Source organism: Pollicipes pollicipes, unplaced genomic scaffold, assembly GCF_011947565.3.
Source record: "Pollicipes pollicipes isolate AB1234 unplaced genomic scaffold, Ppol_2.1 Scaffold_4295;HRSCAF=5057_pilon_pilon_pilon, whole genome shotgun sequence".
Taxonomy (NCBI): domain Eukaryota; kingdom Metazoa; phylum Arthropoda; class Thecostraca; order Pollicipedomorpha; family Pollicipedidae; genus Pollicipes; species Pollicipes pollicipes.
Window position 1 is genome coordinate 36524494 of NW_023596461.1, and position 27765 is coordinate 36552258.

General features: G+C 51.9%; 1 protein-coding gene across 1 annotated transcript; it reads left to right on the top strand.

The window, feature by feature from the left end:
• The first annotated feature begins 7211 nt into the window (after positions 1–7211).
• On the top strand, positions 7212–27521 carry LOC119097490 (uncharacterized). Its single transcript, XM_037220519.1, has 4 exons — positions 7212–7315; positions 19650–19703; positions 24790–25878; positions 26095–27521. Exons 2-4 carry the CDS (start codon positions 19659–19661, stop codon positions 26461–26463), a joined length of 1503 nt encoding a protein of 500 aa, XP_037076414.1. The 5' UTR covers positions 7212–7315; positions 19650–19658; the 3' UTR covers positions 26464–27521.
• The last annotated feature ends 244 nt before the right edge of the window (positions 27522–27765 follow it).

Genomic DNA, 27765 nt, shown 5'->3' on the forward strand with positions numbered 1-27765 from the left:
CATCAGGCGGATAGCTCTTTCTGAACAAGTTAATCCCCCTGACAGCGCGGGGGAGGTGGGCAATGTCCCTTCCCCTCCCCCTACGGTTCTCTGAGGATACCAATGTGGCATATTGTGCAATCCTGCTCAGATCTTTGGTGGCCTCCGGGCCATCCATTGCACGCGTGTTGACATAAAAAGTGCCCCCAGCAATTCTGGTTTCAAATATCAATTTTTACGGCATTGCAAGACGATCCAGGGCCGGCGGGTGCGGCCGGGACCAAGCGACGATTATGCGGACCGCAAAGGGGGTTGGTACTGTTGCTTGAACAAAAACATACATTATAAATATAGGCTCCAAACAGATAAAACTACATGCCATTGTACTCATAATGAAACAAGGGCCACGCCTCTTTATGTTCCATGTCACTTCATGGCATAGTTTTGTATATATGAACATGCGAAGCTGATGTTTGGTTTTCAGAAAAAATTTCACCTTCGACTTGGTCTAGTTGGGTCAGTTAACAACAGCAGATTTCTTACCAAGCGCAAGATCTCGCTTAAGACAATTCGCTGTTTACTTGATTTTTTGCGAGGCTTTACCTAACTTAGTTTGCACTGGCTTCACAGCCTGTGCTTAAATGTATACAGTGATCATACTAATGGTTCCATCAGGACAATTTTACAATCCATGTTAGCAAAAACAGTAATGGGACAAAAACCATAGTTGCATCCATGCAATGCTATGCTCACAAGTGCACAGAAAATATGCACATGAATGAGCACCGCAGAATGAATGACTCCAGAACTTTCCTGTTACGGGAGAGGTGCTATCATCAAGAAATAGCCAACATTGCCCTCAACCAAATGCCAACCTTTCACTGACCTCATAACACAGTTGGACCACAACACCATAAAATGTCATGCCATTCGAAGTAAAACTCTTCGTAAAGGGGAAGATGGCAATGAAACCTGCACCCCGCCCCCTACCTCTTCACGGCATAAATTTCCTACACCACTCCACTCTTTACTTTCATTGCCCTCCCATGGCCTACATCATTGGGTATCATATAAATTTCCAGGAACCAAGATACATGTTAACGAGAGGTTTAACTGTGAATATTGCTTAAAAGCTTTCAAAGCATTGATGAAATAATTGTGCTTCAAGCAGGGGCATAGTTTTTGATGATGGCTTAGGGTGCAGTGAAAAATTATGCAATGTACTAAAAAATATGGATGTTTCTCAGATTAGCATGGTTCTTCACACATGGGGGGCCCTGAACTGAATAAGAAGTAGGAACACCACTGATTTGAAGATCTATGTGACTGGTAACCATTCTCAATCAGCACAAGCACAAACATGACATAAATTGGTATCCTTCAGAGCTATTATCACCTCCCGTTATTTATCTTCGTGAGGAGTGTCATCAAGGCTCAACATCGAATCCATGGCTCTTTGAAATGGTAGAAGGCTGGTCGCTTGCGACTTCTTCAGTGAGTCAGCAGCCCTTTCGGTGTCTTGAAAAGGCAGTTTGGATATTCACAGGTCAATATCTACCTTGATCGAATCGTCCCGCCGACTCACCCTGAGCTGTCAATGCCTCTCGTCGCTGAGGACAGGATGCTAAATCACAGCACAGCCAGCGAAGTAAACAAGGGCAGATATTAAACCCAAGGCAGGTATCCATGACACTGCAACGCGAATGTCACTTGCGAAGTTGGATTGCATTGAAAGTCACCGCCCACCTCATGTCACTCGCACCGCAACAGTTGAAGCACACCCTTGCGGCCAGATATATCCCCATATCTAGATCTTTTTCAGTACTTTATGCTGTCTAGTTTGGGACGCTGAGAGTCGGCTGCTAAAAACAGAGAATCGGCCGACAGGCCGGGCCATCAGAAATGCACTTATTTGTCGCCGAACTGTCACCGAGTCGGCCGGCCAACTTAAAATCACAGGATATTTTTGTCGCTGGGTTGGAATGAAACCTAGAAAAGATACCAGGGTGCCGCGGAGTACGGTAAATAGTTTTTACAGAAACGTCTGCTTGTGTTGTGTGACGAAATTTATTACCATTTATTACCATGGAGGCATAATGTCTATGTATGGTAACCTCACGTCACGTGTTGTATAGCGTGCTGTATTTTTTCGTCCTGACCGTCACCAAAATGTGCTGTCTAAAATATTTTTGCCACCGAGTTTCGCGTGAAAATATGCATTTTTGTCGCAAACCTTATCCACCAAATCTGCAGGTTTTACCACCCCAGGGTACTGGGGCTTAGGGCTCTCAGGCCTCGTTGACACACTCCGCGAAGTGGGTCAGCGACAGGTCGTCAACGCGGGGTTCGGCACGGGTCTGCTCCGATCACTGTTTACGTCTGGCTGCGGAATGTCGGGCAGGGCTGGCCGGCGGCCGGGTGACTCTTGCTCCTACTGGCCGGGACAGGACCGTCGGTGATGTGCGCTCCGTGCTGCCGTGTCGGCCTGCGTACTCGGGGTGGACTGGCTGGATCAGCAGGAGCCAGAGAAACACAGGGAAAGGTCATAAGAATGACCTCTGAGTGCCTGGCAACGAAGTATCATTGCCCTACTGCCGGCTGCGCCCCGTGTGAATCTGCACTACCGGGGCATTGTTTACTATGGATACCGCGTTGTACGTGAGAGCAAGAAATACCGTGTTTGGAAAAGCTCCATGCGTCTCATGTCTCGTTTCACGCGGTTTTGTTTACAATACTGCTTTTCATTTGCTGTTAACTATTATGACACACCACAGTTCACGTGTTTTTAATTATTTCTCCGAAATCCTCAGCATGACTAAAAACCCTGCGTTGTCAGACCCTCACAGACCGGGAAATAATTGAGCGACGATCATATCCACACGATTAAGACATCAACATTAAGGCCGTTCCTCTTCCACGAAGCCCCGCTCCAGCTTCTTGGTTTATTCTTGAACCTCTTCCATTTCCTGCCAGATCATCCGGAAATGCGCGGGCTCTCTTCTGAGCAACGCCCAACAAGCTGTCACATATGAGCAGTTCACATCGCATTAGCATGTGTTCCGTGCAGCCAATGGCGGACCAGGATTGCACAACGGGCGGCGGAAGCGGGGCTCGGAATTCGCTGGGCGGCTAGAACCAATACCACCCAGCCCAGACACCAATGAAGCAAGATTTTTGATGCCAAAGGAAATGCAATACGCTCTCACCGGACCGCGGAGGTGATGCAACAGTGCCACAAGGAAGCACCTTTCCTGGTCCATAGTTTTTGCTGTCACGTGGAGGAATTTTCTTCCTGTCGCGGGCACATAGTACGCCGTAGCTTCCAGCGTGAAGTCGCCATTTAGCATACGGTGTGGGTGTTAGCTTAATAACCCCCTTAGAGCCCACCATTTTCACATCGGCATATGCTTCATCTATCGCCGTCAAATATCGAGAATCATGGCTTTCGAGATCTGGTCGAGAGCAGAGCTGGCTCGGAAACGCGCGTGTGCTGCAGTTCATGCTGGACGGGTTATGAATTAACCAGTGCAATCGATTCGGGGGGCGCTGCTGCGTAATTTTCACCCAGGCCTGTCGGCGCCGTTCAGCGACGAACGTTTTTATCGCTCTGTGAGCGCAATAGAAAGCAGCAGTGATGCTCATTTACGCCATCAACCACCCAACGTTTTTCCGTGGCCGCATTTTTGAAGGCCGTCGGAAAAACGCAGAATATGCACACACTTGCAGAGCGCCAGGAGCCGGAAGCACTGTGATACTTAGCGCGGCCTCAACCTGACTGCGACGCATGCCAGATCCCGGCCGGGGCACGCAACATGCCGGGTGAAGGCGCACGACATTTACGGCTCGACAAATGCAGCAATAACATGCCGTAGGAGTTGTTGTGTCAGTTTGTTTGCAAAACATCGCGTGGCGAGACGCTTGGGAAGTAAAACCTCGGGGCGCCTGTCCCACTGTTCCGTCAGCCACCGCAACACGAACACCCAAGGACGCCAGAGTCCATCCGGCCGCTCGCCGGGTGCGGATTACAGACGCACTTCGGTTGGGAACCTCAGTAGCCAATCAGCGACCAGGAAGCCGCCGCGCCAGGACAGTCTGAACACCGATCAGCGACGATTGTGGCGTGCGTATCACGGTCCGTAACATATCCGGGTATGCGCAGTTGGTGAGAAGGGTTACGATTTAGCTGGGCTCGGTCGGTGATTGAACCCACGCGCCGCTGGGGCAGTGCGCTGCGGGTGCGAACTGTGTGCCAACATTACTGACAGGCACGCACAGAAACATGACTCGACTCAGACGCCGACGGACCGATTGGTCTTCTGCTTGGGGACAAGGCGCTGTTATGCTGGCGTCACCAAAGTGGTTGACGGATCACATTGTTCTTGCTAAAAATCCAAGGGCACCGCTCGACGGCGCCTGACTTAAAACACTAGTGGTGGTACCGTTGACATTTCCGAGGCCGAACAGTGCCCGTTTCTGAGGGCGAACAGTGCCCGTTTCTGAGGGCGAACAGTGCCCGTTTCTGAGGTCGAACAGTGCCTGTTTCTGAGGGCGAACAGTGCCCGCTTCTGAGGGCGAACAGCGCCTGTTTCTGAGGGCGAACAGTGCCCGTTTCTGAGTGCGAACTGTGCCCTTTTCTGAGGGCGAACAGTGCCCGTTTCTGAGTGCGAACAGTGCCCGTTTCTGAGGGCGAACAGTGCCCGTTTCTGAGGGCGAACAGTGCCCGTTTCTGAGGTCGAACAGTGCCTGTTTCTGAGGGCGAACAGTGCCCGTTTCTGAGTGCGAACAGTGCCCTTTTCTGAGGGCGAACAGTGCCCGTTTCTGAGGGCGAACAGTGCCCGTTTCTGAGGGCGAACAGTGCCTGTTTCTGAGGGCGAGCAGTGCCTGTTTCTGAGGGCGAACAGTGCCCGTTTCTGAGGGCGAACAGTGCCTGTTTCTGAGGCCGAACAGTGCCCGTTTCTGAGGGCGAACAGTGCCCGTTTCTGAGTGCGAACAGTGTCTGTTTCTGAGGCCGAAGAGTGCCCGCTTTCAACAATTGCTTACAATTTGTGACGTCACGGATGGTCGCGCGGTTCCATAAATGTTTCCGCACCACTTCCCACACTACCGTTTCCTGACACGATCGGCAATTCGCCCCGCCCCAAACCTCCCAGGATCGGGACGGATCTCGGAGGTCCCACTTATCCTGGGGGAGACGAGGGCTTTGCGAGGAGCCTTATACCTAACAAAGTATTGCATTCATCTCAAAACACACCCTTGACGAAAATGCAGTTGGGGCATCTTCTGGCGTGAGTTGATTTAGAGAAAAAGTGAATTCCATCCAGGATGTGTCGGGAAGGAGCACACGTCACTTTGATAGCCCATGAGGAGAAACCCTATCAGATTCACGAATCACACCATCAGCGAGCTCTGTTTCAGTTTCACGTATAAGGACGGCGGGACACGAGCATATCACGAATCACGAAACACGCACCGGATCAGAATCGCGAGAAAGCTGCGGGAAGTTTCTATGAAAGTGTGCTAAAGACCTACGGCCCACGTCAAGGTAAATGCCTATCGTGTGGATGACAGAAAACGCTTGATACCAGTTGAGTTCTTACGCGCACGGCCAGGATTGTGCTGAATTTATTCGAGCACTTTCCACGCTTATTATTTTAACAGTTATGCAAATGAGGGCCGATTTATTGGATGCAATTTTTTGTTTGGGCCGTTAGACAAACCTATTTTGCATCTTTTGTTACATTGCCGACTTAGCGTTCTAGCTCCGCTGACGCAAAAACAAGTTTATTTCAAAATTTGTGTTACACAAGCTTGAGACTTTCGAATTGTGGACAAAACCAAGGTTAGCAATTGCAGCTAGGCATGATCGCTTATAAACGGGCAGAAGCCATAACATGATAGACAGCAGGTAATCCTTTTTTCGCTTAAACTCCGTACCACAATATCATAGCCTGCAAACATATGCCAAATAACTCTGGAAAGTAGTATGCCGCATATTGAAGTCCAAAAATAAGCCATCCGTGGCACTACGAAACGCTACCCGTGTCTCCTAGCATATAGGGCACATGTTCGAAATGGGCCTCTGGTTACATGCAGATTACGGATTCATGTTATACTTTGATTTTCTATTTGGCACTGGAGCAAATGTTTTCATAAGTGACATATATCGTCAGCGTATTGTAAATGCAAACTGCCTTTCACTGTTTATAAAATTCGTTTCAAGCCCAGCAAAACGGATCTTATGCTGCCATGAAATGGTTAATGGTCACAACTGCACGGACCAGAAAAACGCTCAAGCCGCGGATATTTTGCACTCTCTCTACGTGACTCGCGCAGTTTCTCGTCACTGCCTGTGGTTACACCTGGCCAGTCTCGGCAAACTTCTTTTCACGTACATGCGTACTTCATCACGTCACGCACTTGGACGAGGCTGAGCACGACGTCGCTATCGAATCGCTTTCAGGTACTTGGTGGATCATTTGTGAGCTCGTTATTACGCAGCGTCTGTTTTAAAATGGCGACTTGTACCATCTGTTTACCCACGATGTCAAATATTTCACTATCTTTTGTTGTGTTGTTGCTCCAGTATATGCTCCTTTGGAAAAACCAGCTTGCATGCTTGCCGTGGATTACTCTTTGTAAATGCTCCTGGCGTTTTTAGAATGGAAACATTTAGAAGCTTGAAGATGCATTGTTTAGGACGCATTTTCGTGCTCCCTTACTTGTCACAATTACAATGCATCACCGCCTCGTTGAAAAAAGGTGGCCTTAGCACAGTAATTGCCATCAAACATGGGAATCACTCGCTGGCCCTGAAATCATGTGATTGCACCGCATCCCACACTTACAATCCTACCAGATGTTACAAGTTTATTTTTCGGAACGTATAGACTCTGCTCTCGAATGACACGTCTGCTTTTCGTTCTGCAACAATTGCACCCCCTATCCACAGCATGGGTCATCAAAACTCTGCGGCAGCACAATGCACCCGTGGTTTGCGGAATCTCACCGAGTCAAAGTCCAATCAATGCAGCGATCCATCCTTTTGAGAGTCAATACTTAGGTTGTGTCATCACGGAACTAAATGACGCCAAATGTCTAGTAATTCGGCCTTCTTTCTCGGCGCTGACTAGGTGCACCGTGTTTTTGTACCATCCGGTGCTCACCGGGAGTCGGCGGTACACGGCGTCGGAATAAAACCACCTCGCTAACCTACTTCCCGCCAGTGCGGGACCGACTGCCGGCGCGGCGTGACCGTCTCGCGCCCAGTAGCGCGCATGCGCAGTAGTGGAGCGACCTGGTGCCGGCTGTTGAAACGGACAGACGCGATTCACTGAAGGTTGGTTGTGTGGGGACTGAGGACGACTCTGAGGTCTGAGGGAACCAGCACTGCATGTCTGGCTCGACAGGCAGGACGGCCCTCACTGACACAGCGGGCGTCATATAGGACCTGGACGGGCAGACACCCGTAGGGTCTGTCCGGACCCGTGTCGAATCACTGCGCGGGGAACATGAGCGACGCTTTGTGGAGATAAGAAGGGCCAGCTGTAATGTTCCGATACTAACGCTTTTGTATGCTTTTGTGAGCAAGGCAGCGGGCCGAACAAGCCCTAGTTACAAGTTAACTAACTCGGAATTTTGTAGCTTCAGCGGTCAGGCGCTGCCAGCCCAGCTGGTCACGTCATGGCCAGGTTATATCTTAATAACGACCGAGTGTGCCGTTAGTCAATTTTCAGCAGCATCATCGACACAATTTTACCTCTTCGTGCAATTAACACGGAAGGCACAAATTGTTTGAATCGCAAAAAGGCGATTGTATGAAGTATGAAGACCGTATGAAGATCGCAGATGGAAAACCAGTCCAGATCTCGGACACCAGGCATCACAAAGACATGAGACCAACTAGTGCCTTCGGAGGAGAAAACGGATAATCGTACTAGCAAACCGTCCGGGCAATCAGTGCAAACTCGCGCTCGCAGTCTGGCCTCATACGTGCATCCGCCCGCGACGAGCGTTTATAAGAGTTTATAAGAGTTATAAGAGTTGATGTCGGCGCTCGGCGACCATAGCACGTACAGGCGTGAAGCCAGGTGTAGGATAATGACGAACGTGCCGTTTGCAAATTGTTGGACGGTCTCAACAATGTCAGACTCATGGGTGCTGCAGCGAAAGAGTGGGGAGCAGACAATGTCACGCTTTCCAAAACCGGAGACAAATACGTGTTGTGACCTAATCGGAGACAGACCTCATGGATTTACACTTCACAATGTGATTATTGTGGCACTGTTCTACTTTGTACATGGAAATACGAATTTACAGCGCACGAATAAATCGTATACCTGCATTGGATTCCAAAGGCGATGGGTGCACTTACTTGTTTTTAGATATTACCTGCACGGTGGTAACAATCATATCTATTATCAGCTTGCTCATTGCACACCTCAAAACGCGTCTTACTGGCATCCGACACATAACTTAGCAGTAAGATAACAGATTATTGATACCAAGTCGAGGTTGCATTGCAGATATGCCAAGGAAGCCAACTGCCTTTATCAACTCATGCTTCTGTTGCTCATAGAAAACACAGTAGCAATAGCCTTATTCCTCGGAGAAAAACCAGGAGAATGGAGATAAAGTTGGGTTGGTATTTCGCAACATGCCTTTATCTAAACAATAGCAGAAGTGAATTAAAAATTGCCTGCCGATGATCCTACCCCATTTTTCAGGTTTTTTGACACAGCAGACCACAGTTTTGACAGGACACCAACATTCAGGGGATTAAACAAAAAGCAATTGCCAGCCGATACCACGAAGCAGTGCCTATCCAAGAATTAGAATACGCGAACATACGTGCACATGCAGACGAATTCAAGCAATCACGCATCACGCTTCATTCAAACATGCAAGTGAGCTGAAGTAAGCAGCCATTACACATCGTGCATCAATTCTACATACAAGCGATCTCAATTGAACGGGCATCGCACATCACGCGTCAGGCATCACTTACACATGTAAGAGATTTTAAGCTAGCACACATCACACATAAAGGAACATATCACGCTCGCATCGTCGGCCGTGATGTGCCCTGTATGTTAAGATTTGGTCACCGCCTTTTTATAAAAATAGATCCACTTGTTTTCCTGTCTGGATGGTCCTTCGCTCTGATGATGACTTTGAGATCTACAAGAGGCATAGAGCCCATACTTCCCTCGATTTCAGCCTGCGCGTGTTTTACCAAAAAGCAGCCACCGAAGCGGGCATTCCCTGTTTCGCTTTTAACGTCTCGCAGGTGTTAATTATATCTCAAATGAATAGGGCGCATGAACTCCCCGACATAGACTATGTCCCTCCCATGTTTTTCACACAGTCCACACTTGATTTCGTAACCCACGTTTTTTTATTATTTGCGTGCAAACCCCCTGAAACCCAGAACTGCATAAATTACATCATTGATACCCGGGCACTTAGGCCTCGAGATGGAAGATTTCACCCGAGACTTCTTTAGCTTATTGTCGTTCTTCCAAACTATGCGTGTGCGCAGTTTTTATTTTTAACAAAATGTTTGATTTTCCAAAGCAAATGATCATCTATGTAGGGCAGTGTTAAGAATCCGTCTTCCGATAGAACATGTTCCTGTCTTCTACCACCCATCCCCCACGCGCTCCGCACTTCATTTAGTTCTTCCACCATTTCACCTAAAAGTCGCGGAGAATACCCATTGCCCAACAGCAAAGTCAATATGTTGTTTATGCTCTTTCCTTTCCTTTTCACTACTTCATGAGTTGTCTAGAGTTCTATGGAACATGTCACGAATTATGTTGTGCTTAGTGGAAGTTGGATGCGCAGATTCGCAGTGCAGAATGGTACCAGAGTTGTTGGGCTTGATAAAGAGCTCCGTTTCTAACGTTGTGCGGTTGTCCCTCCTTTCCACCGTCACTAGCGTATCCAAATAAGGGACCCTGTTTTGCCCCCCCCCCCTACCCCCCCCCCCCCGTATGCTCCGTCGTAAAAGCTAGACTTGGATGCTGGTTGTTCATGACTGCAAAAGCTCTTCAAGGGCACGCTGTCAGTGCGTCCATATCCCAGCATAATCATCGATGTATCTACCTAAGAAAATTGGTTTTAATGGGCTGGCGACAAGGATCTCCGCTTCAAATCGGTCTAAAAATATTATTGTCAGAGGAGGAGCACGTAGACTCCCGATTGCTATTCCCAATATGTGTCGGCAGAAGTCATCTCCGAATGAGAAAACATTATCCTGGAGGCACCGTTCTAAAAGACCGCAGACATCCTCTTTTGGTAGATTAAAATTATTAATTTCACGGAAATGTTTGTCTACCTTAGCTTTCACGGCAGCAATAGCCTCATTGACTGGTTTATTGCCGCATAAATGGACAACATCTACGCTGAAGAAAATGCTGCCCTCTGACGACCCTCTTGCCCGCGAATGATTAGAAGCCCTTTTTAAAAAGTCTCTGGTGTCCCACAAATGAGTGGGAGCAGACGTTAAGATATGTGTTGGTGTTTTCCCTAAAAGACACCAAATTTTTCTGTAGGAACACCGCACGCAGATGACAGGTCTAAGGGGTACTGCGGGTTTGTGTTTTTAGGCACCCCATAGAATACAGGCGTTCTACCATGTCTAGGTGTCGACCCTTTGAGGGTTTTGTCCGAAAGTTTTCCGCTAACGGTGCTCTTTAGTGTCCTTTTTGTTTTAGCCTCTACCTGAGGGACTGGGTTCCTAGTCAGTTTTTCATAGCTGACGCTGTCGTTAAGCCTTAGCCTTAGCCTTGTCAACATAGGTTGGCCTATCTAAGATTACAAAACCCTTACATTATCGCTCTGTTTAACTATATCATCATTTTTGCTGGTACCCCTCATAAAGTTCCGCTGATCTGCAGTAACATTTAGTCACTCGTTTTAGTCGCTTGTCGTTTTCAAAAACTCGTTCACACGTCGCACATATGCAAGCGTACCGTCTGCACTTCAGGAAAGATGAGATTGATCCAATTCAGCGTCAGGGTTATGGTTCTGAAAAGGCCTTCTTTCGAAAAGTTTCTGTGATTGCCTCGTTCAATAAAACCTTAGCAAAGTTAGCAGAACGAGTTAATACCTTAGTTTCTTGGGGAAAATAGGCGTCTCAGGCTTCAGTGCGCCTCCAATAAACCGTGGGACTAAGCTTTTCTTCCGGCGGGCAATTGAGAATGCTTGTGCAATTGAAATCACTTGCATGTATAATTGATACGCGATGTGTGATGCCTGTTCACTTCAACTCGCTTGCAGTTTGAATGAAGCGTGATACGTGATGCCTACTTGCTTGAATTCGTTTGCATGTGCACGTATGTTCGCCTATTCGTATTCTTGGATAGACACTGTATCGTGGTAATGGTTGGCAATCGCTCTTTGCTTAATCCCCTGAATGTTGGTGACCCGTCGAAACTGTGGCTTCCTGTTTAAAAGAAAGCCACTGCAAATGGAGTAGGATCATCGGCAGACAATTTTGAATTCACTTCTACTATTGTTTTGATAAAGGCATGTTGCAAAGTATCAACTCAACAAAATCTTCATTCTCCCGGTTTTTTCTCCGATGAATAAGGCTATCACTACTGTTTTATCCATACGAATAATGTTCCTCGTTAGTGCACTAACCAACTTTCGTAGCTTCTGTTGCCCACTTGGTAGTTCGAATTTCCATGAAATCTGGCGGCTTCAATATTAATCTCATTAGTCCCAGGTTTCAATTGCATAATAGGTTTGTCACTCTTGAGCTTGAATTATTGTTGGTGCACATTAGTGGCATTTATGGAACACAATTCACTGCAAATGTGCGGTATATTACTCCGACACAAATTTTCTCTAAAGTTACATAATCTCAAAAAACATGCGCTCCCTGGCACTTTTGAGGTGCTACCACACTTCCTCACACGACTGTCTATAGATAGCGTGTTTGATGCTGTCACCCCTCTCGAAGGCTTTGAGGTCAAAATGCGTTTGGCGATTACCTGAGCTCGATTAATGGCAGATGCTTGACCGCTGCGCCTGGAACAATAAAATGCCGTTGATGTTACATATGTCGCCAAGTTACAGCCAGCTGCGGAACGGACGATGGAATCGCAGGGTGAGATGCATCATATCAGCTCAATAATGGCAGGCCGCCTTACCAAACCTGCCGATGTGTTTTACTTGGATACCCACATAATTATTCACCTGTTTGACATGTTCTGCTTTCCACAGGCTGTTGAATTAGGGTTACATTTTGTCGTGGTCTAGCCCGGTTCAAAACCGATCTATACAGCAGCAAAGGAGCAAAAACCTAGTTTGCCCAAGCGTAAATAGAATCCGGTTATCACTAACCCCTTAGCTGCCACACCAATGACAAGAACGCGTCGCCCTTTGAAATCAATGACCTCATTATAGGAGATGGAGTCGTCTCCAACAAACTGCCGAAACAAGTAACAGCTATTACATCAAGTTTTTCATCTTTCGTCAGGACACCTGTCACAGTTCACCCCGGAAGGCTGGTCCTCTTCTTGCCGGTACATTTCAGTGTGTGGTGTCGATATACTGGCATGTAACCCCAGTCTGTACCTTAGGGGTTTCGGCGCATGATCTTAGTCTGCGCCGCCAATGTGCCGATGGTGTGCCGATACATAAGCTCTCCAGTATATTCTTAACATAGAACAGTCCGTGCCATCGGGGTGACGTCGGTGTACCGGTACATCAGCTCAGTCCGTGCCGCTGGCATGCCGCCGGGATGCTGCCGGGGCGCTGGTGCCCGTCGTGCCGATCTGTCCGTTCCGCCTGCCCCTGTCTGGAGCAGAGCGGGCCAGAGCGGGCCAGAGCGGGCCAGAGCGGGCCGCGATACTGGCACCGGGTGGGCCAGCCCTCCCGTTGGGGAGAAGCCGACTGAAGGGATCACCTCCCCCCTCCCCGGCCGCGTCAGGTAGTCGGCTGGTTTGATGGCTATCAGACACGCCTCCAGTGCGGCGGGTTGTGAGGCTGAAGCGCGCCACAATAACAAGCTGATATCACAGCGTCACCGCTGTGTCGCAGGGTGATAATAGAATCGCTTGCACCTCGTCGGAATGACTGGCCAACAGTGCAAAATCGTGGCAGCCGATGGAAATATTGCGTTCTTTATTGAGTTTGTCCGACAGTCTGCTTCCACGGCACAGGGGTAAGTCTGGAAGAGTCTAGTCCGGCAGTCTATCAGCACAACAGCGTGTCGGCATACCAGTGCGTCATCACGGCGATGTGTCGGCCCGACAGGGTATCGGCCCTCAGCGCCCACCGCGCGCGCCGCCGGTCCCTCGCTGCGCCGCGCCGGCGGCAGTGTGCCAACTAGTGTAGTGTGCCGGTAACGGTGGCCGGCAGAGGGCGGGAGGCTGCGCCCCATCTCACCGCCGGCTGCACGCTGCGGCTGCAGACGGAGCGTCGGTCAGTGTTACGGGACTCGGTGACGCCCGCTCGTCCGGCTGGTGCAGCCGCCGGCAGCCAGACGAGACGCCGCGGCTGCGGACCCGCGTGAGCGGCAGCACGAACCGCCATCGCTCGCCGCGGCTCACTCCCGGCGCGCTCGCCAAATCTGTTTCTGTGGATTAACGGCGTTTTCTTCAGCTGTCCACGCAAGCCCTACGATTGCGATAGCTCTCGAACACAACACCCATTTCGCGAGCAGATGAAACGCGCGTGTGCGCGGTGTCCGCCGCATACCAGCGGCCACGGCGCTCATTGGCCGGGCGCTTCCCACAGTGTAATCAAGAGCTGATGAACGCAGCTCGTGCCGCCACTGGTGCTGCCGCCTCCTCTCCGCTAACTGTTTCTCGTCGATTACGGGCCAGTGCCGCTGAGAGACGGCGGACGCTGGCCACCGGCTGGCGGTCAGCAGCTGACCTGGAAACGGACAGCACAACGAGAGACACAGCGCGAGGCACAGTGCACGACAAAGTGAACAGCGCGGCAAATGTGATTGCACGCGACACAGTGCACGTCACATCAAACGACACACCGTACGACACAAAGTCCGGCGTTGTGGACGACACAGTCTGCCGAGTAGATTACGGCACGATACGTGGCACAGCATGCGGCAGAGTGAACAATGCAGCTTACGGCACGGCAATCGACACAGCACACGACACAGCACACGCCATAACACACCGCACGGCATGTGACACGATCTGTGGCACGGCACACGGTACAGCACACACACAGCACACTACGGAGCACAAACACAGCGCACAACCCAATACGCGGGAACAGTAAACGACGCAGCGCACGGAACAGCACATGCTTCAGCGCGCTCTTACTATACAGGGAATATGACTTAGCGCCGTGCCTTTACACCAGTACACTGAGCCAAGCCGAGCGTTGGCACACTACATGAAGTCGTGCATGGCATGCCTGTCAGCAGGAAAAGCGCTCACCGGCAGCAATTACAGATCGTGGTCTAAGCTAGGTCGGGGATGGCGTTCGTTGCCCAAGAACATGCTCGTGGCCGATATACAAAAAACCTTATCCGCATCAGAGCAGTTTTTCAATTTTACTTTCCCGCAAAAATTTAACCTTACGTCACGTATTTCCTATTCTGGCCTTTGTTGTGAGTATAGCTAGTGTGGACCGGAATGATGCAGTTCAGTTGGTAGCAAACACTCGGACATACCAAAACCAGTCTTTCACAAAATTTACGCGTTTGACTTGTCTTTCCTTCCGTGCCAAACACCGCTGCTGTAGCAGACCTTCAGCCTGTCCTGTCAGCCTCATGACGGCGTCAGGCCGACAAAAACTGGCCAGGCTGCTCACCAGCCGCTCCGGAGGGACATGTGGATCGACACGTGGTGGCTTCCGTTAGTCCCGACCGGTCGAGAGCGGTTGTTTTCACGGGGCGCGCCCAGCCGCCGCGACGTCAGCTGACCCATCATCGGACGCCAGCTGACCGACGGCCTCGCGTCGTACAGCGGCCCACCGAAGCGCTGCCCGCGGCGAGAGAGCGGAGCAGGGAGCGCGCTCGACCCGGCACCGGTGAAAGAGGGCCACTTTAACGCGCCTGGCGACTAATGTGTCCAGTCGGGATGTTTTGCGTCGATAGAAAGGGAAGGAGATTGTTCGAAAGTTTCCGGCCGTTTACCGCGTGGTATCATGAGGTGGATCAATGCAATTGGGCGGTTAGGCTGTCGGTGCGTCCTGCAGCAAACGGTGCAGCTATTGAGCGTGATGACCGGATGGTGATTATTTATCGCCATTCGGCTGCGATTATCCATCTCTTGATAGTTTCAAGCGGGTGAAATGCTTTGAATGGTGTGGGCATTTTGTTATCACTTGATCGCAACCGTTCTTTCTGTACTTTTATCGAAGCGTGGTCATCATGTAGCCACAAGTGAGCAAACAATTGCTCCAAAGTTCGCTGTTCCCGTAAACATCGCCTTTAAAAATAAAAAAACAAACACAATTCTAATGGGAGAAAGCAGCTTGATTTCGCTGCTCTTTTAACTTTCAAGTAAATCACACTCGCCACAATCCGTCGCATTTCATTGAAATAACGACTCCATTGTTTATGCTAGGGAGAACTCCTAGTTCTTTCAGTGGCGTTGTGGCCCCCTCAGTTGATCCCAAACGTGAAATCAGCTTGCATTCGTATGTGAGCCACATATAAGTATGGCTTGGCACGGCTGTCGCGGTCGCGACTTGGCACGGCTGCCGCGGTCACCACTTGGCCGACCCCACCCGCTAAAGACCGAGCTGAAGAGGAAGACCGAACTGCCGCACGGCGCTGAATCCGGGGCACCGGTCTCACACAAAACATCACATCATGAGCTCACGGAGCCGTCGAGAAGAGCTGTGAGCTCGTTGCATGAACGCAATCCATCGAGCAATTCCACTTGCCGATACTGGAGGAGCGCCAGGCATTCATGATTCCGGCGTTTCTGACCTGATCGCCTCCGCCCGCGCTGGCGGGACGGGAGGAGAGCGCCGCCTGGAGTGTGTGATCTGGTTGAGGTGCGGCGCTGGTCTAAAAGGGAAATCAGGGCTGTCACGCACCGCGCACCCCAGTCACGCCGCACTCAGTTTCGACGCGCGGTTTTCGCCCTTTTCATCTCAGCCAGGAGTGGGTTTCTCCTCCACGCCCACACATCGTAATGTGTACGCGCTCTGATCGTTTTAATCGATTGCGGACACCAATGTGCATGTATACATCATTGTTGCTTATGTTGAATGCAAAACTAGCACCAGCTCAAATTCTTAAAGAAACCATATATGTTCCTCAGTGTAACACGAACGTATGCAGCCCTTGCTTGAGCGCTGCTGCCTGAAACGGCATTGATCAAGCCTGATGGTGTGCTCAGCACAACCGACATCCATCCAAGTAAATTAGAAAGGTGCCACCGACCTAAACTACCGCCAGTTTCCCCATGTTCAGGACGCTGGTATTATCAAAGGGTATAAACCGATCGAAGGCATGCGAAAACTGACTGACTATCAGACAACTCGCCGGGGTGGCGTTACTGAAAACTGGCTGACGAAAACTGACTGAGTCCTGGGAGATCAGTTTCTGATGATGTCGCTTGATGTGCGGTATCATTTGGTCTCTAGGTACATCCATTCTTGCAACAATAAGTTAAGGATGTACATAGCACGACCACGCTGCAAATAACATGACCAGCAAAGAAGTTGGCTATGACTAGCGTACACCGCCATTGCATCTCCACACCTGCCTTCCCTCCAGAGGTCATTGCCTGATGTTGCGAGGGATATCAACCCTGTCGTCGTCCCGTTCCCCTCCCTTCAAACTCTCTGGGCCTTGGGCCCCTCTCGCCGCGCCGCCCCGGACATCCTTGTTCGTCCCGTCCCATCCCGGCCCGTTCGAACGTTCCCGCGCGCGCGCATCGCGTCCTTGGCGGCGGCGCCTCTGCCAACCGGTCGCGGCGGCGGCCTGACTGACCCCATTTCAACGGATCTGGGCCCTCAGCCATGCGGGTAACGGGCCAAATTACGTCATCACGCCCGGCCAGCTGGCGGATGCCGGCCGGCGGCGTTTGCGGCGCGGTCGGGCGGTGCCGACGTCAACAACCCCGGCGAAGGCGCTCGCGGCTCGCCGGGACCCACCCCAGTTCCTGATTGGCTGGTCGAGAAGTGAGTCGTCGTCGCTTTGTTTATGTCCGCACGGCTTACTACGGGTCATTAGCAGGGTTGGTGTTTGCTCCACATGTATGCCATACCTGAGGGCCTCAAGCCGTCGCGCGGGGCCGCGGCCTATGCCCTGCGCGCCTGGCGTTCCACGCCGGAACGGCTGAGGAGATCGGAGAGCCTTGGCGTTCCACGCCGGAACGGCTGAGGATATCGGAGAGCCTTGGCGTTCCACGCCGGAACGGCTGAGGAAATCGGAGAGCCATTCAGTGATGCTGGTCGTGTTTAAGCACAGGCAGATACGTGTGTCGTGTCCTTTTCAGTAGTATTATACGCGACACCTAGAAAGGAGATTATGTACTGAAGCATGCAGCTGTGTTCCGAAGGTTTGGGATCTTGGGATCGTGCTTTGGGACGATATACGATGTAAACTGGGCGATATAAACACAAAAACGGTGTTTTCGCGCGGTGTTTAGATCTGCCACGCTAGTAATGTCACGCGAGTGGGTGACGCAAGTTGTTTGAGGCTCACCACTCATCATTGGTGCTCAGTGTTGTTCTCGACAGAGGCACAGTCAAGCGCATTGCGGCAGCGGCCGTGTTATCACTTTACACGTCATCTTGGAAGCCCCACGTGCTGTTAGCAACATGATAGTCGCGAAAATATCCTTCCGGACTATACATACATCATGTTCTATGTGATACCTCACATGCAAACACGCTGCGGCGAGATGGCTTGAAAATGCGCAACGCGCCGCTCCTCGCCGGGTGCATTTATCAGCTGCGTTCAGGTCTTCGGATAGTTTTCTGTGCTGCGTTCACGCCGTTCGGACAGGAATAGTGTGCGGCGCATCCATCCCATTAGACTTGCGAAGAATGGAGAACCCTTTGCATTGGTTTGTACTGCTGCACCATCTGTCATGAACCTTTAAGGTGGGTTTCTGATATTGCGCTGTATGATTTCCAGATGAAGACTAACGAAGTTTGGAAAGGTTGTAGCATTCATAGAGCATCCATTAGCATTCTAGTGCTGTCGCAGTCCCACTCCAACTCAAACCTGACGGGGCAGAAAGCTATCTATCCACATTATCAGGACGGAGTGATGTAAAACGTATATCAATCACAGATAGATAAGTTCGTAGGTCCTGGACAGGATTTTGCTGGACAGTGTCTTCATTTCAAGCCGAATTCAAGATCATATTAAGTCACAGAACATGTCATGGGGGACGAAAACCCACAGCGCATCGGTGCAAGCGTGGGGAGGACAAAAGGTTAACTTCTGTTTTTGATAACGCGCTGTCACAAAGACAATTCACTGAGTATAACACGTCCTCGTGTGGCCGGTCGGACACTCTTCACTCGGGTGGGGGTGGGGGTGGGGTGGGGGGGGAGGGGGCAATTTGACCCCCTGAGGTCTCAGAAGAACTAAGAAAGCTAGAGATACCAAACTCGCAGAGTGTATTTACCTGCACGTGAACTCACTTAGGTCAAAGTTTGAGGTTTCTAGATCGTGACCTTCAGATCAAATAAGGCCAAACAAGGTCAAATTCCAGGTTGGTCTCTAAGGGCTCACTAGAACCTAGATAACTGCTTTAAGCAAAATGTAACATGCCCATTTAAGGTTAGTGACCCTGTCCGACTTTTCAAAGGTCATGGTGACCAAAATCATGCAAGGCTGGTTTGAATTTTGCATTCGAATAACCGATACAAATTACGCTAGGCGGTATGTTCCTAAAAACAAAATGTTGACCTGGATAATTTAAGGTCAGTGACCTTTTCTGACCTTTAAGAAGTCCATGGAAGGTATATGATGCGGTTCTTGTTATCGACAAATTCGGAATGGGCGCCAGAAACCACCCCATATAGTAAGCCCTAGAGTAATAACACAAGTTGGTTTTTACCTTGGTCTGACCTTCATACCTGATTCTAGGCCAATGCAATTTGTTCATTCAATTGTTGTGTTGCCTAAGAAAGTGTTTCAGAGTTGTATGACGTCGTCCAACACTCCGTTGTTGTACCAGATTAAACCATGCCTTAGAGTTTGCATTTGCTGAAACCATGGCCTGAATTTGACCTGTCGTAGTTCAGCGACCTTACAGGGTACATATAAATTTATGAGGCCAGACGATCCGCTATTTAACTGGCTACAGGTGCCCTAAATTTGGCACGGCTACGCAGCGCCGTTCGAAAACCATTCTGAAAAAACCTTCGGGGGGTTAATTTGACCCCCACCCGAGCGCGTGTTAACATTTGGCTGACACTAGTCTTAAAACCTGCAAAGAGCTTGAACATTGTGCTGAAAAAAAAACGATTTAAGCCATCCTTTCTAAATGTCTGAACGCAGATCCGACCACGAGCACACCTTACGAAATCTGACTTCGAAGCAAGTCCAGGAGGACACCCCAGTCTAGATCTCACCATTAGAGACGTGTGCGCTACGGCTGCAGCACGGCTGTGATCCACAACACACAGCTATTTCACTTGGATTTGGAAACAGCGATGCTGAATGGAAATGCTTGACAATAACCTTTACATATTTCTTCTTTTTTCAGGTTCACACAATGATGGGCATCCGGATTCCTGCTTGCCTACTTCTCCTGGTGCAGGTTCGTAGTGTACCGATATTGGTCCTCCGACAAGGTAACCACTGGCTTACCAAACCGATGCGTAGCAAAACATTGACCAGCCATCTTATATGGCCTCTTAGGAATAATGCAGACCGCCTCTACCTCATTCTCCGGTTCTAATAACCACGTTGATGGACTGGCTGCGGCGTTGGAGTGCTGCTTTCCCTGAGCTAGATAGGAAAATGACAAAAGAAAGGTGTGTTCCATGCCAAATGGACTAACCCTACTGTGCTCGCCACGCGTGACAGAGCACTTAAAGAGTGTTTGTGAAAGGACAATCGCTTCAGGAGCGTTTAATTGTGAATCAAGATCAGCCCACGTGCAGAGAAGGTGGGGCTAAATGTGCATGAATAGGCGTGCGGGAAGAAAGCAAAAGTCCATCCCGCGTGTTTGCATGCGTTTTCTCCTAATTTGTGGCCAGACGACTGGTCCATGACGATTTTGAGTGGTGTGAAAGCCCCAGGTTTTTGCACAGCGCGTACAGCAATGGCTAAGCGTACATAAACAAGTGTATGCTTCGTCCAGCTGGTGTGATCATGACAAGGCGGCCATCGGTACAGTTGTGCGCGCAAAAACTAAGTGCTATGCAAAACGGCACATATGTCGTCGTACATATGTGCTGATAGCTGATAAAATGTTCAGACTAATCTGACAAGCTGAGAGGACAGGTCTTTTGTAAAGGCGTGTTGCTCGTTGTTCGCTGCTGGTATCGTCTGCTCTTATCTCTAGCGCAAATTGCATTAGTAATATTTCTATATTTAACAAATGACATCGTCTAGGTATAGCGTGCAGCAGTACCCAGTTTCAGCCATGTTGCTCACTGTCGCATCTAGTAAGAGTCAACGAAACAATGCCTCCGCCTGACGGTGAAGCAACCTCTGTCTTGTTTTTCCGGCTAACGGCGCGATGTTCGCGCCATGTTCTTTTCGAGATTTGGTGCTGTATCCCCTCTTCCAATTCAAAGATATATTTCATATGTTGCTATCGCAGACATACATGTATGCTCGAATATCTCGCGCATCGTATATTTATGCCCTCAAATGACGAGAAGCGGCTTGAGAGGCATCAATGAGACGGCTTGCGAGGCCTCGATTAGACGACTTCAGAGGCCTTGATGAGACGGCTTCAGAGGCCTTGATGGTCGGCTTCAGAGACCTCGATGAGGCGGCTTCAGAGGCCAGGAGATCTCTTCATAGCTCGTGGACGACTAAACGCATGATGCTGAAATTAACAATACTTCTTAAAGGCAAAAACAATTTGAGCTCCAGATTCTCTGGCATTATGATGTCAGAGCTCTTACGCTGAAAATAATCTATTTCCAATATACCGGGGAGCTCTGGTTAAGCACATTGTTTGCCAGACAACGAATGCATTGCAAAACCCGACGTTTCACACTGGGCTCCAGGTCAAGCGAGTATTCCGTGACTAGTCTCCGTCTCGTAACCAGGAGCATTGCCTGAAACGTAGAGTTTTGCAATCAAACCATTGCCTGTCTTATCACGTCGCTTACCCAGTGCCGCACGGTGTAATGCCGGCGGGTTATATGGCTGGTTATGGTTATATGGCTGGCACGCTGGTTATATTAAACACACACGCACACACACACGCACGCACACACGCACGCACGCACGCACGCACGCACGCATGCACGCATGCACGCACACACGCGCACGCACGCACGCACACACGCCCGCACGCACACACGCACGAGGCATAGCAGGACCATCACTGCACTCAATCACGGGCCGGTTAGATCATATGGGACTTGGTGCACTTATCCAGAGTGCATATACAGATAAAGATACATGCGCCTCGGAGAGGGATAAAAGGGACGACCAACGTAAGGTATTCGTGATCTCACTTTTTCATGGTAAGGGTGCATATCTTATCTTTTTGGCGCATACCTTATGCTTTGATAAAGCATGGTTGTGCCAAACAAGGAAAAGAGACAATAACACGAAATTCTCCGATGTTTTAAGTGTCATCAGCCTTTGCTAGCGTTACTTAATATCGAATGAAAAATGCACCAGCGGTCAATTCCGGATAAACATGGAAAAATATTGTATGCTCTGAATGGGAACCCAACCATTGCGAGGTTCTTAATTTCCCCCAGGACTTTAACTTGGCTCGTTTTAGGTAATTTCGGCCAAAGTTTAATATTGTGTGAGGGGCGCCATCCAGTGTCCTTTGTTTCATTCTCGTACCTTGCTTGCCTTCTTTTGGTAAGGAGGTGGGTTGACATCTCGACATGACTGGGTTCGCATGACCTGAGGCGAAATATCACAGGCTTTACCCACAGATCGGTTACTGTCGCTGCATGCTCAAGTGTGCGAAGGCAGATCATATCACTGCTTACATTGATGCAGCACGCGTAATTCCCTGTGCTTGGGCCCACTCATTTGATCCCGCTGACGTTATTCCAGCCATCAAAGGTCACTTACGTTGATGTTCGAGGGCATCAGTCCAATGCAGATTCTTGGCGACATTCGATGCCGCTGACTGCCTAGTTTCACACCTTTGGTTTCGGGAATGCAATACAGCCTTGAGCTGGTCATACTTTTGTGATGTTTTAAAGAATCTGGTTTCGTTGAATTCTGTGGTTTCATCGAACTTGTTTTTATGGTGGAGAGGCATGCGGTTCTTCGGAAGAGCGGCACAACGAAGCCCAAGTGGGTTCTATACTTCTCAGTCACATGCCCATTTAGTGAAGATGAGAACAACATATTCAACGAAAATGCTGCAGCACCACTGCTACTGCCTGCTATCAGCTCGCAAATCGCACAACTTTCACAACTAAAATATCTATCCTGTGTAATCAACCCCGAAATGTGCTGCTTTCTGTGTGCAGTAAATAGCTGCCCACGAACCTTTTTGGGGAAGTTACCGCAACACATTCACGCGTTCGTCGAAGAGAGACAATCGCTGTTATAAGAAAAGAGGTCACCATTTTTCCCAACTGCAGCAAAAACAATTACCATGTGGTTTGGTGATCGAAAGCCAACGATGCACCGCTGGCCGTGCCTGTTCGGAAAGTTCCCGTCGCTTACACGGTAATTCGGCCCTATTGAGACTGGGCCAGCGGTCGGGACAACGGTCTCTGACAGGTGCTCAGTCGTGCGCCGCTCAGAGCACACGGGCGCCGCATCTGTCGGCGCCGTACCAGCTGGGCATCACATTCCAGCGTCCTCCATCGCTCGACCTCATGTTCGTTGTCGCCGGCAGCAGCGGCCAAGCGGTTAAATTCAAGAGAAAGGGGCGACCATGAATGCGCCCGTATATGACCATGCCCCGACTGGGGTCGCATTTTTGCTTTTCCCGGCACCTGACAAGTTTCCAATGACTCTACCAAACCGTTGGCGATTTCCCTCCGCACAAACAGTGCCACGTCTACCCATAAGTCTGTCCTAACGTACAGTTCAGCCAGGTTGACAGCGTTCCCGACGGTGCTACCGGGCGTGCTTCCGGTGGTCGAGGCTATGCCAGCGTCAGCGGACCTTGCGATGGCCGAGGCTGTGTCAGCGTCAGCGGACCTTCCGATGGCCGAGGCTGTGTCAGCGTCAGCGGACCTTCCGGTGGTCGAGGCTATGCCAGCGTCAGCGGACCTTCCGATGGCCGAGGCTGTGTTAGCGTCAACGGACCTTCCGGTGGCCGAGGCTGTGTCAGTGTCAGTAGATCTTCGGGTCGCGCCGCCGCCGACCCGACCCGGTCAACCGCTGATCGTCAGCAGATCTCCGGGTCGCGCCGCCCCCGGCGCGGTCAACCGCTGATCGTCAGCAGATCTCCGGGTCGCGCCACCGCCGACCCGGCCCGGTCAGCCGCTGACCGTCAGCAGATCTCCGGGTCGTGCCGTCTCCGGCCCGGCCCGGTCCGCCGCTGATCGTCAGCAGATCTCCGGGTCGCGCCGCCGGCCGCCCGTGCGTCCTTGCGGGGAAGCCTTAGCTCCACCGTAAGCCGGAAGGAAGGGAATAGACCGTCACAGCACCCAGGGAAGGCCGATCCCGAGCCTGCCACCGGAGTAGGAGTGGACTGCGCCGGCGACCTGGCGCTCACGTACGCTCAGAGGACACGGCGACCACAGCCAGCGATTAGAGGCGAGCTTACCTAGATGCCTCACTAGCCGTCTGATAGTCCGTCAAGAACCGGCTCCACTGGGAGCGTGGCTGGGAGGCCGCCGCCTGACTCCGCTAGTCCGTCTACGGTCACCCAATGAGAACGTGGCTGAGAGCCGCCGCCTGACCACGCTAGTCCGTCTACGGCCACCCAATCGGCGGCGGGCCGCCTCAGGCAATGGTTGGCCGCCGAGTAGGTCTCACTCGCCATACAACAACGGTAATCATCATTATTTGGGCCCGAGGTAAGTTTAGTTGCGCCGATGATTAGCTAAGTTATGGCGGTGAGCAGTCGCTCTCTTGTTGCTACGGTTTCATTATTTTTTGAAACGATGCAGCATTCGCCGAGGTCATCATGGTACCGCCGTAAAGACTCGGTAAGTTGTAAACACTCAGTTGCGCTGCGGTCAGCAAGCTTCTTTGCTTGCCGCCGAAACCTGATAACCTTAGACATTTTCTACAGGAAACAAGGCGACCACATGCAGACCCAAAGGTATGCTGTGCCTGACCAAATGGTGGTTTGAAATTTTCCCCAAAGCACCTCTCGACGTCGAGCGACTTTTGACACAGTGTCGAGCACGCCCCTTTATTGGCTTTATTAGTTTAACTATATCATGCTTACAACAATATAGCCACTGCTTCGGCCGATGAAGAGCTATGACAGGGATTTTGCGTCTGATCTCTCATCGCGCACGTTCATCGCAGCTGGTAGCCTTTTAAAAACCGAAGATACTCTAACCACCCCGCAGATTGCACCCCGGCTATTGCAATCCGCACAGGACGACTTGTGATGACCTGAAAGCGTGGTTGTTGTTTGTCATGCGCTTTCAACAGCCGCCCGAATAATCGTTACGGACATTTATGCCTGTTCCGTTTGCTTTCGCATCCCGTGACCAGCGCGGCTTGCCTCCGGCGGCCGTCAGCGCCAGAGTTGACTCCGCTCTGCCCGTTCTCAGCTGGCGAGCTGCGACGACCTGAGCAGCTCGGCACACCTGCCGGCGGAGCACCGCGGCGGCGGCGGCAGCGGCGGCCCGCTACTGGGCGGTCTCTCTTACGGCGTGCCGCCATTCGGGCCGCCCCACCCCGACGGCTACGGCCCGCCGCCGTCCGTCATCGGCGCCGACCCGTGGCTCCTGCCGGCGCCCGACATGCCGCAGATCCGCAACATCGAGGTGCAGTGCGAGAAGTCCAACATGCGGGTCAGCGTCGACTTCGACCGGCCGTTCTACGGCATGATCTTCAGCAAGGGCCACTACTCGGACCCCAGCTGCGTGCACATGCAGCCCGGCTCGGGCGCGCTCAACGCCCAGTTCGAGATCTACCTCAACTCGTGCGGTATGGCTGCCTCTGATTCAGGCGGCTACGGCCAGCCTAACCCGGCCGGTAGCTTCGTGGAGAACACCATCATCATCCAGTACGACCCGCTGGTGCAGGAGGTGTGGGACCAGGCGCGCAAGCTGCGCTGCACCTGGTACGACTACTACGAGAAGAAGGTTACGTTTAAGCCATTCCAGGTGGACATGCTGAACGCCGTCACGGCCAACTTCCTCGGGGACAACCTGCAGTGCTGGATGCAGATCCAGGTCGGCAAGGGCCCGTGGGCATCGGAGGTGTCCGGCATCGTCAAGATCGGCCAGACCATGACCATGGTGCTGGCCATTAAGGACGACGAGAACAAGTTTGACATGCTAGTCCGCAACTGCGTGGCACACGACGGCCACCGCGCCCCCATCCAGCTGGTGGACGCCAACGGCTGCGTGACCCGACCCAAGGTCATGTCCAAGTTCCAAAAAATCAAGAACTTCGGCTCGTCGGCGTCGGTGGTCTCCTACGCGTACTTCCAGGCGTTCAAGTTTCCTGACTCGATGAACGTGCACTTCCAGTGCGTGATCCAGGTGTGCCGCTACCAGTGCCCGGAACCGGCGTGCGGCGCGCTGGGTTACGAGGTCGGGCCCCGCCACCCCGCCGGCGACTACCAGGCGGCCGGCAGCGACAAGGAAGCGTCCGTGGCCGAGCCCCGGCCGGCCGAGACCGACACCAACGAGGTGGCCCTGCCGGCCAGCTTGGAGCGGCGTCAGGGCGCGGCGGCTGACGAGCGGCCCGAGCTGCCGCAGCCGGCCTCCTTCCCGCTGCGGCCGGGCGCGCTGCGGCTGCCGATGCTGCCTGCGCACGCCGCTGACCGGTCAGGCGCCGCCGCCGATGCGACGCACGCCATCTCAGGCCAGCCGCGCGCCATCAGCGACGCCGAGCTGACGCGGCTGGGCGCAGAGGCGGCGCGCGCGGCGGAGAGCCACAGCCACCGCCGCCGTCGCCGCGACGCCCCGCAGTCTACCGATGTCCGTACGGAGCGCGTCATCCAGGTGGTTGCGCCCGGCGACGTGGCGTTCAGCCTCAACGCTAACAACGAGACAGTGGTGGTGTCTGAGTCGCCGGAGGCGCTGGAGCGGCGCCACAGCATCTGCATGTCGGTGCCCGGCTTCGTGGCCGGCCTCATCATGCTGTTGCTGGTGCTCATCGTCGCTTGCATCGTGTCTATCTTCCTCTTCTCGCGCGTGCGCACCGTCGGCGGCAAGGCGGCCTCCTTCGCGGACGGCGTCGAAAACCCGGAGTTCGTGAAGGGCTCCGAGTGACGCCGCCTCGCTGCGACTGGCGCGCCCGAGACATTGCGAGCCAGTGCCATAGACTGAGTCGGCCGACAACGTAGTGGTCGGTCCGGGGTCCGCGCGGCCCGCAGTCCACCCGCCAGCGACACGCGCCCGTGTGGACCGCCACAAGGAGAAGAGAGGGGCTGCTCGTCGTCTTTCTAAGTCATGCTCGAATGTAATAATCTTAGAAGACGCCCAGGTATTCCTGGAGAGATGTGAGCCTAGTGCGGCGCAGTGGCTGGCTCAGCTTCGGCCTTGATGACCAAAGGTGTCATGGGGTATGCCGATTTCAGTATTTATTCATCATGGCTGGTGGTCAGCATCCAACGAGTCATCATCGTCCACGTTGGTAATAGCAGCATTTCGGAAACTTGTACCACCTGACCGAAGCGTGCGGTTCGCCGGCCTCTGAGGCGGTATTTAGTAGCGCGCGCCTCGCTCGATCCCATCAAAACAGGTCAGCGTGTCCGTAATGCTGCACGAACCGAACATTCAATCGGTTCTTGCGCCGCCCGAGAGCCGGTGATCCCTACCCGTGACCAGTGGACCGCATCGGTGACCCACTGACTGGCGCCGCAGCCCGGCCGGCACTGTTAAACGGCGCCGACGCTGTAACGACGCTCGCATGGATGCTGCGCGGGGATCGTAACTGCGACGAGCTTGCTACTACACCTAAATCGTAGCCGAGCGCATGTCGTTAGTACGCGGAGGTCGTAACGTTACCGCGTGTAGTTATCACAGTCAGCGCGTGCTTTTACCGCGCTGGCCGTGCAGGAACAGTGTCCCTGACTGCGTCGTGTTGGCGTTCTGGCCTCGTCGCCAGGTGTCGGGAAGGGGGGGGGGGGGGAGGTATGCGGGCAGGTCACACGGTATATATGTGGAAGAGCGGAACCGTTCTGCTGATGTACTGGTTGACCCGCACGGTCGCGCAGGTCAAGCAGAATGGCTCCGCCGCCGCCGCCTGTGCATATCTGAGCTCACCTGACGTGCCGTAAGCGTGATGAGCTGTCGGTATTGGAATACAAATCACACACGAAGTGACATTAACTGTGTTTTAATGGAACCAGCAGAGACGAGATGAAGCCTGCCGCAGGCCGATCTCATGCCTGATTGCTTATCGCGTCGAATGCATGATGATCAAGTGGGTATATTCGTAATGGGTTACGGTGCTGGGACAATGTTAAAACCACCGTCCTCGTAGCGAAGGGAACAGGATGTAGCGTACTAAGTCCGGGACCCCGGGTTCGAATTACAGTGAGAATGATCTATTCAGACCGACCCTATGCA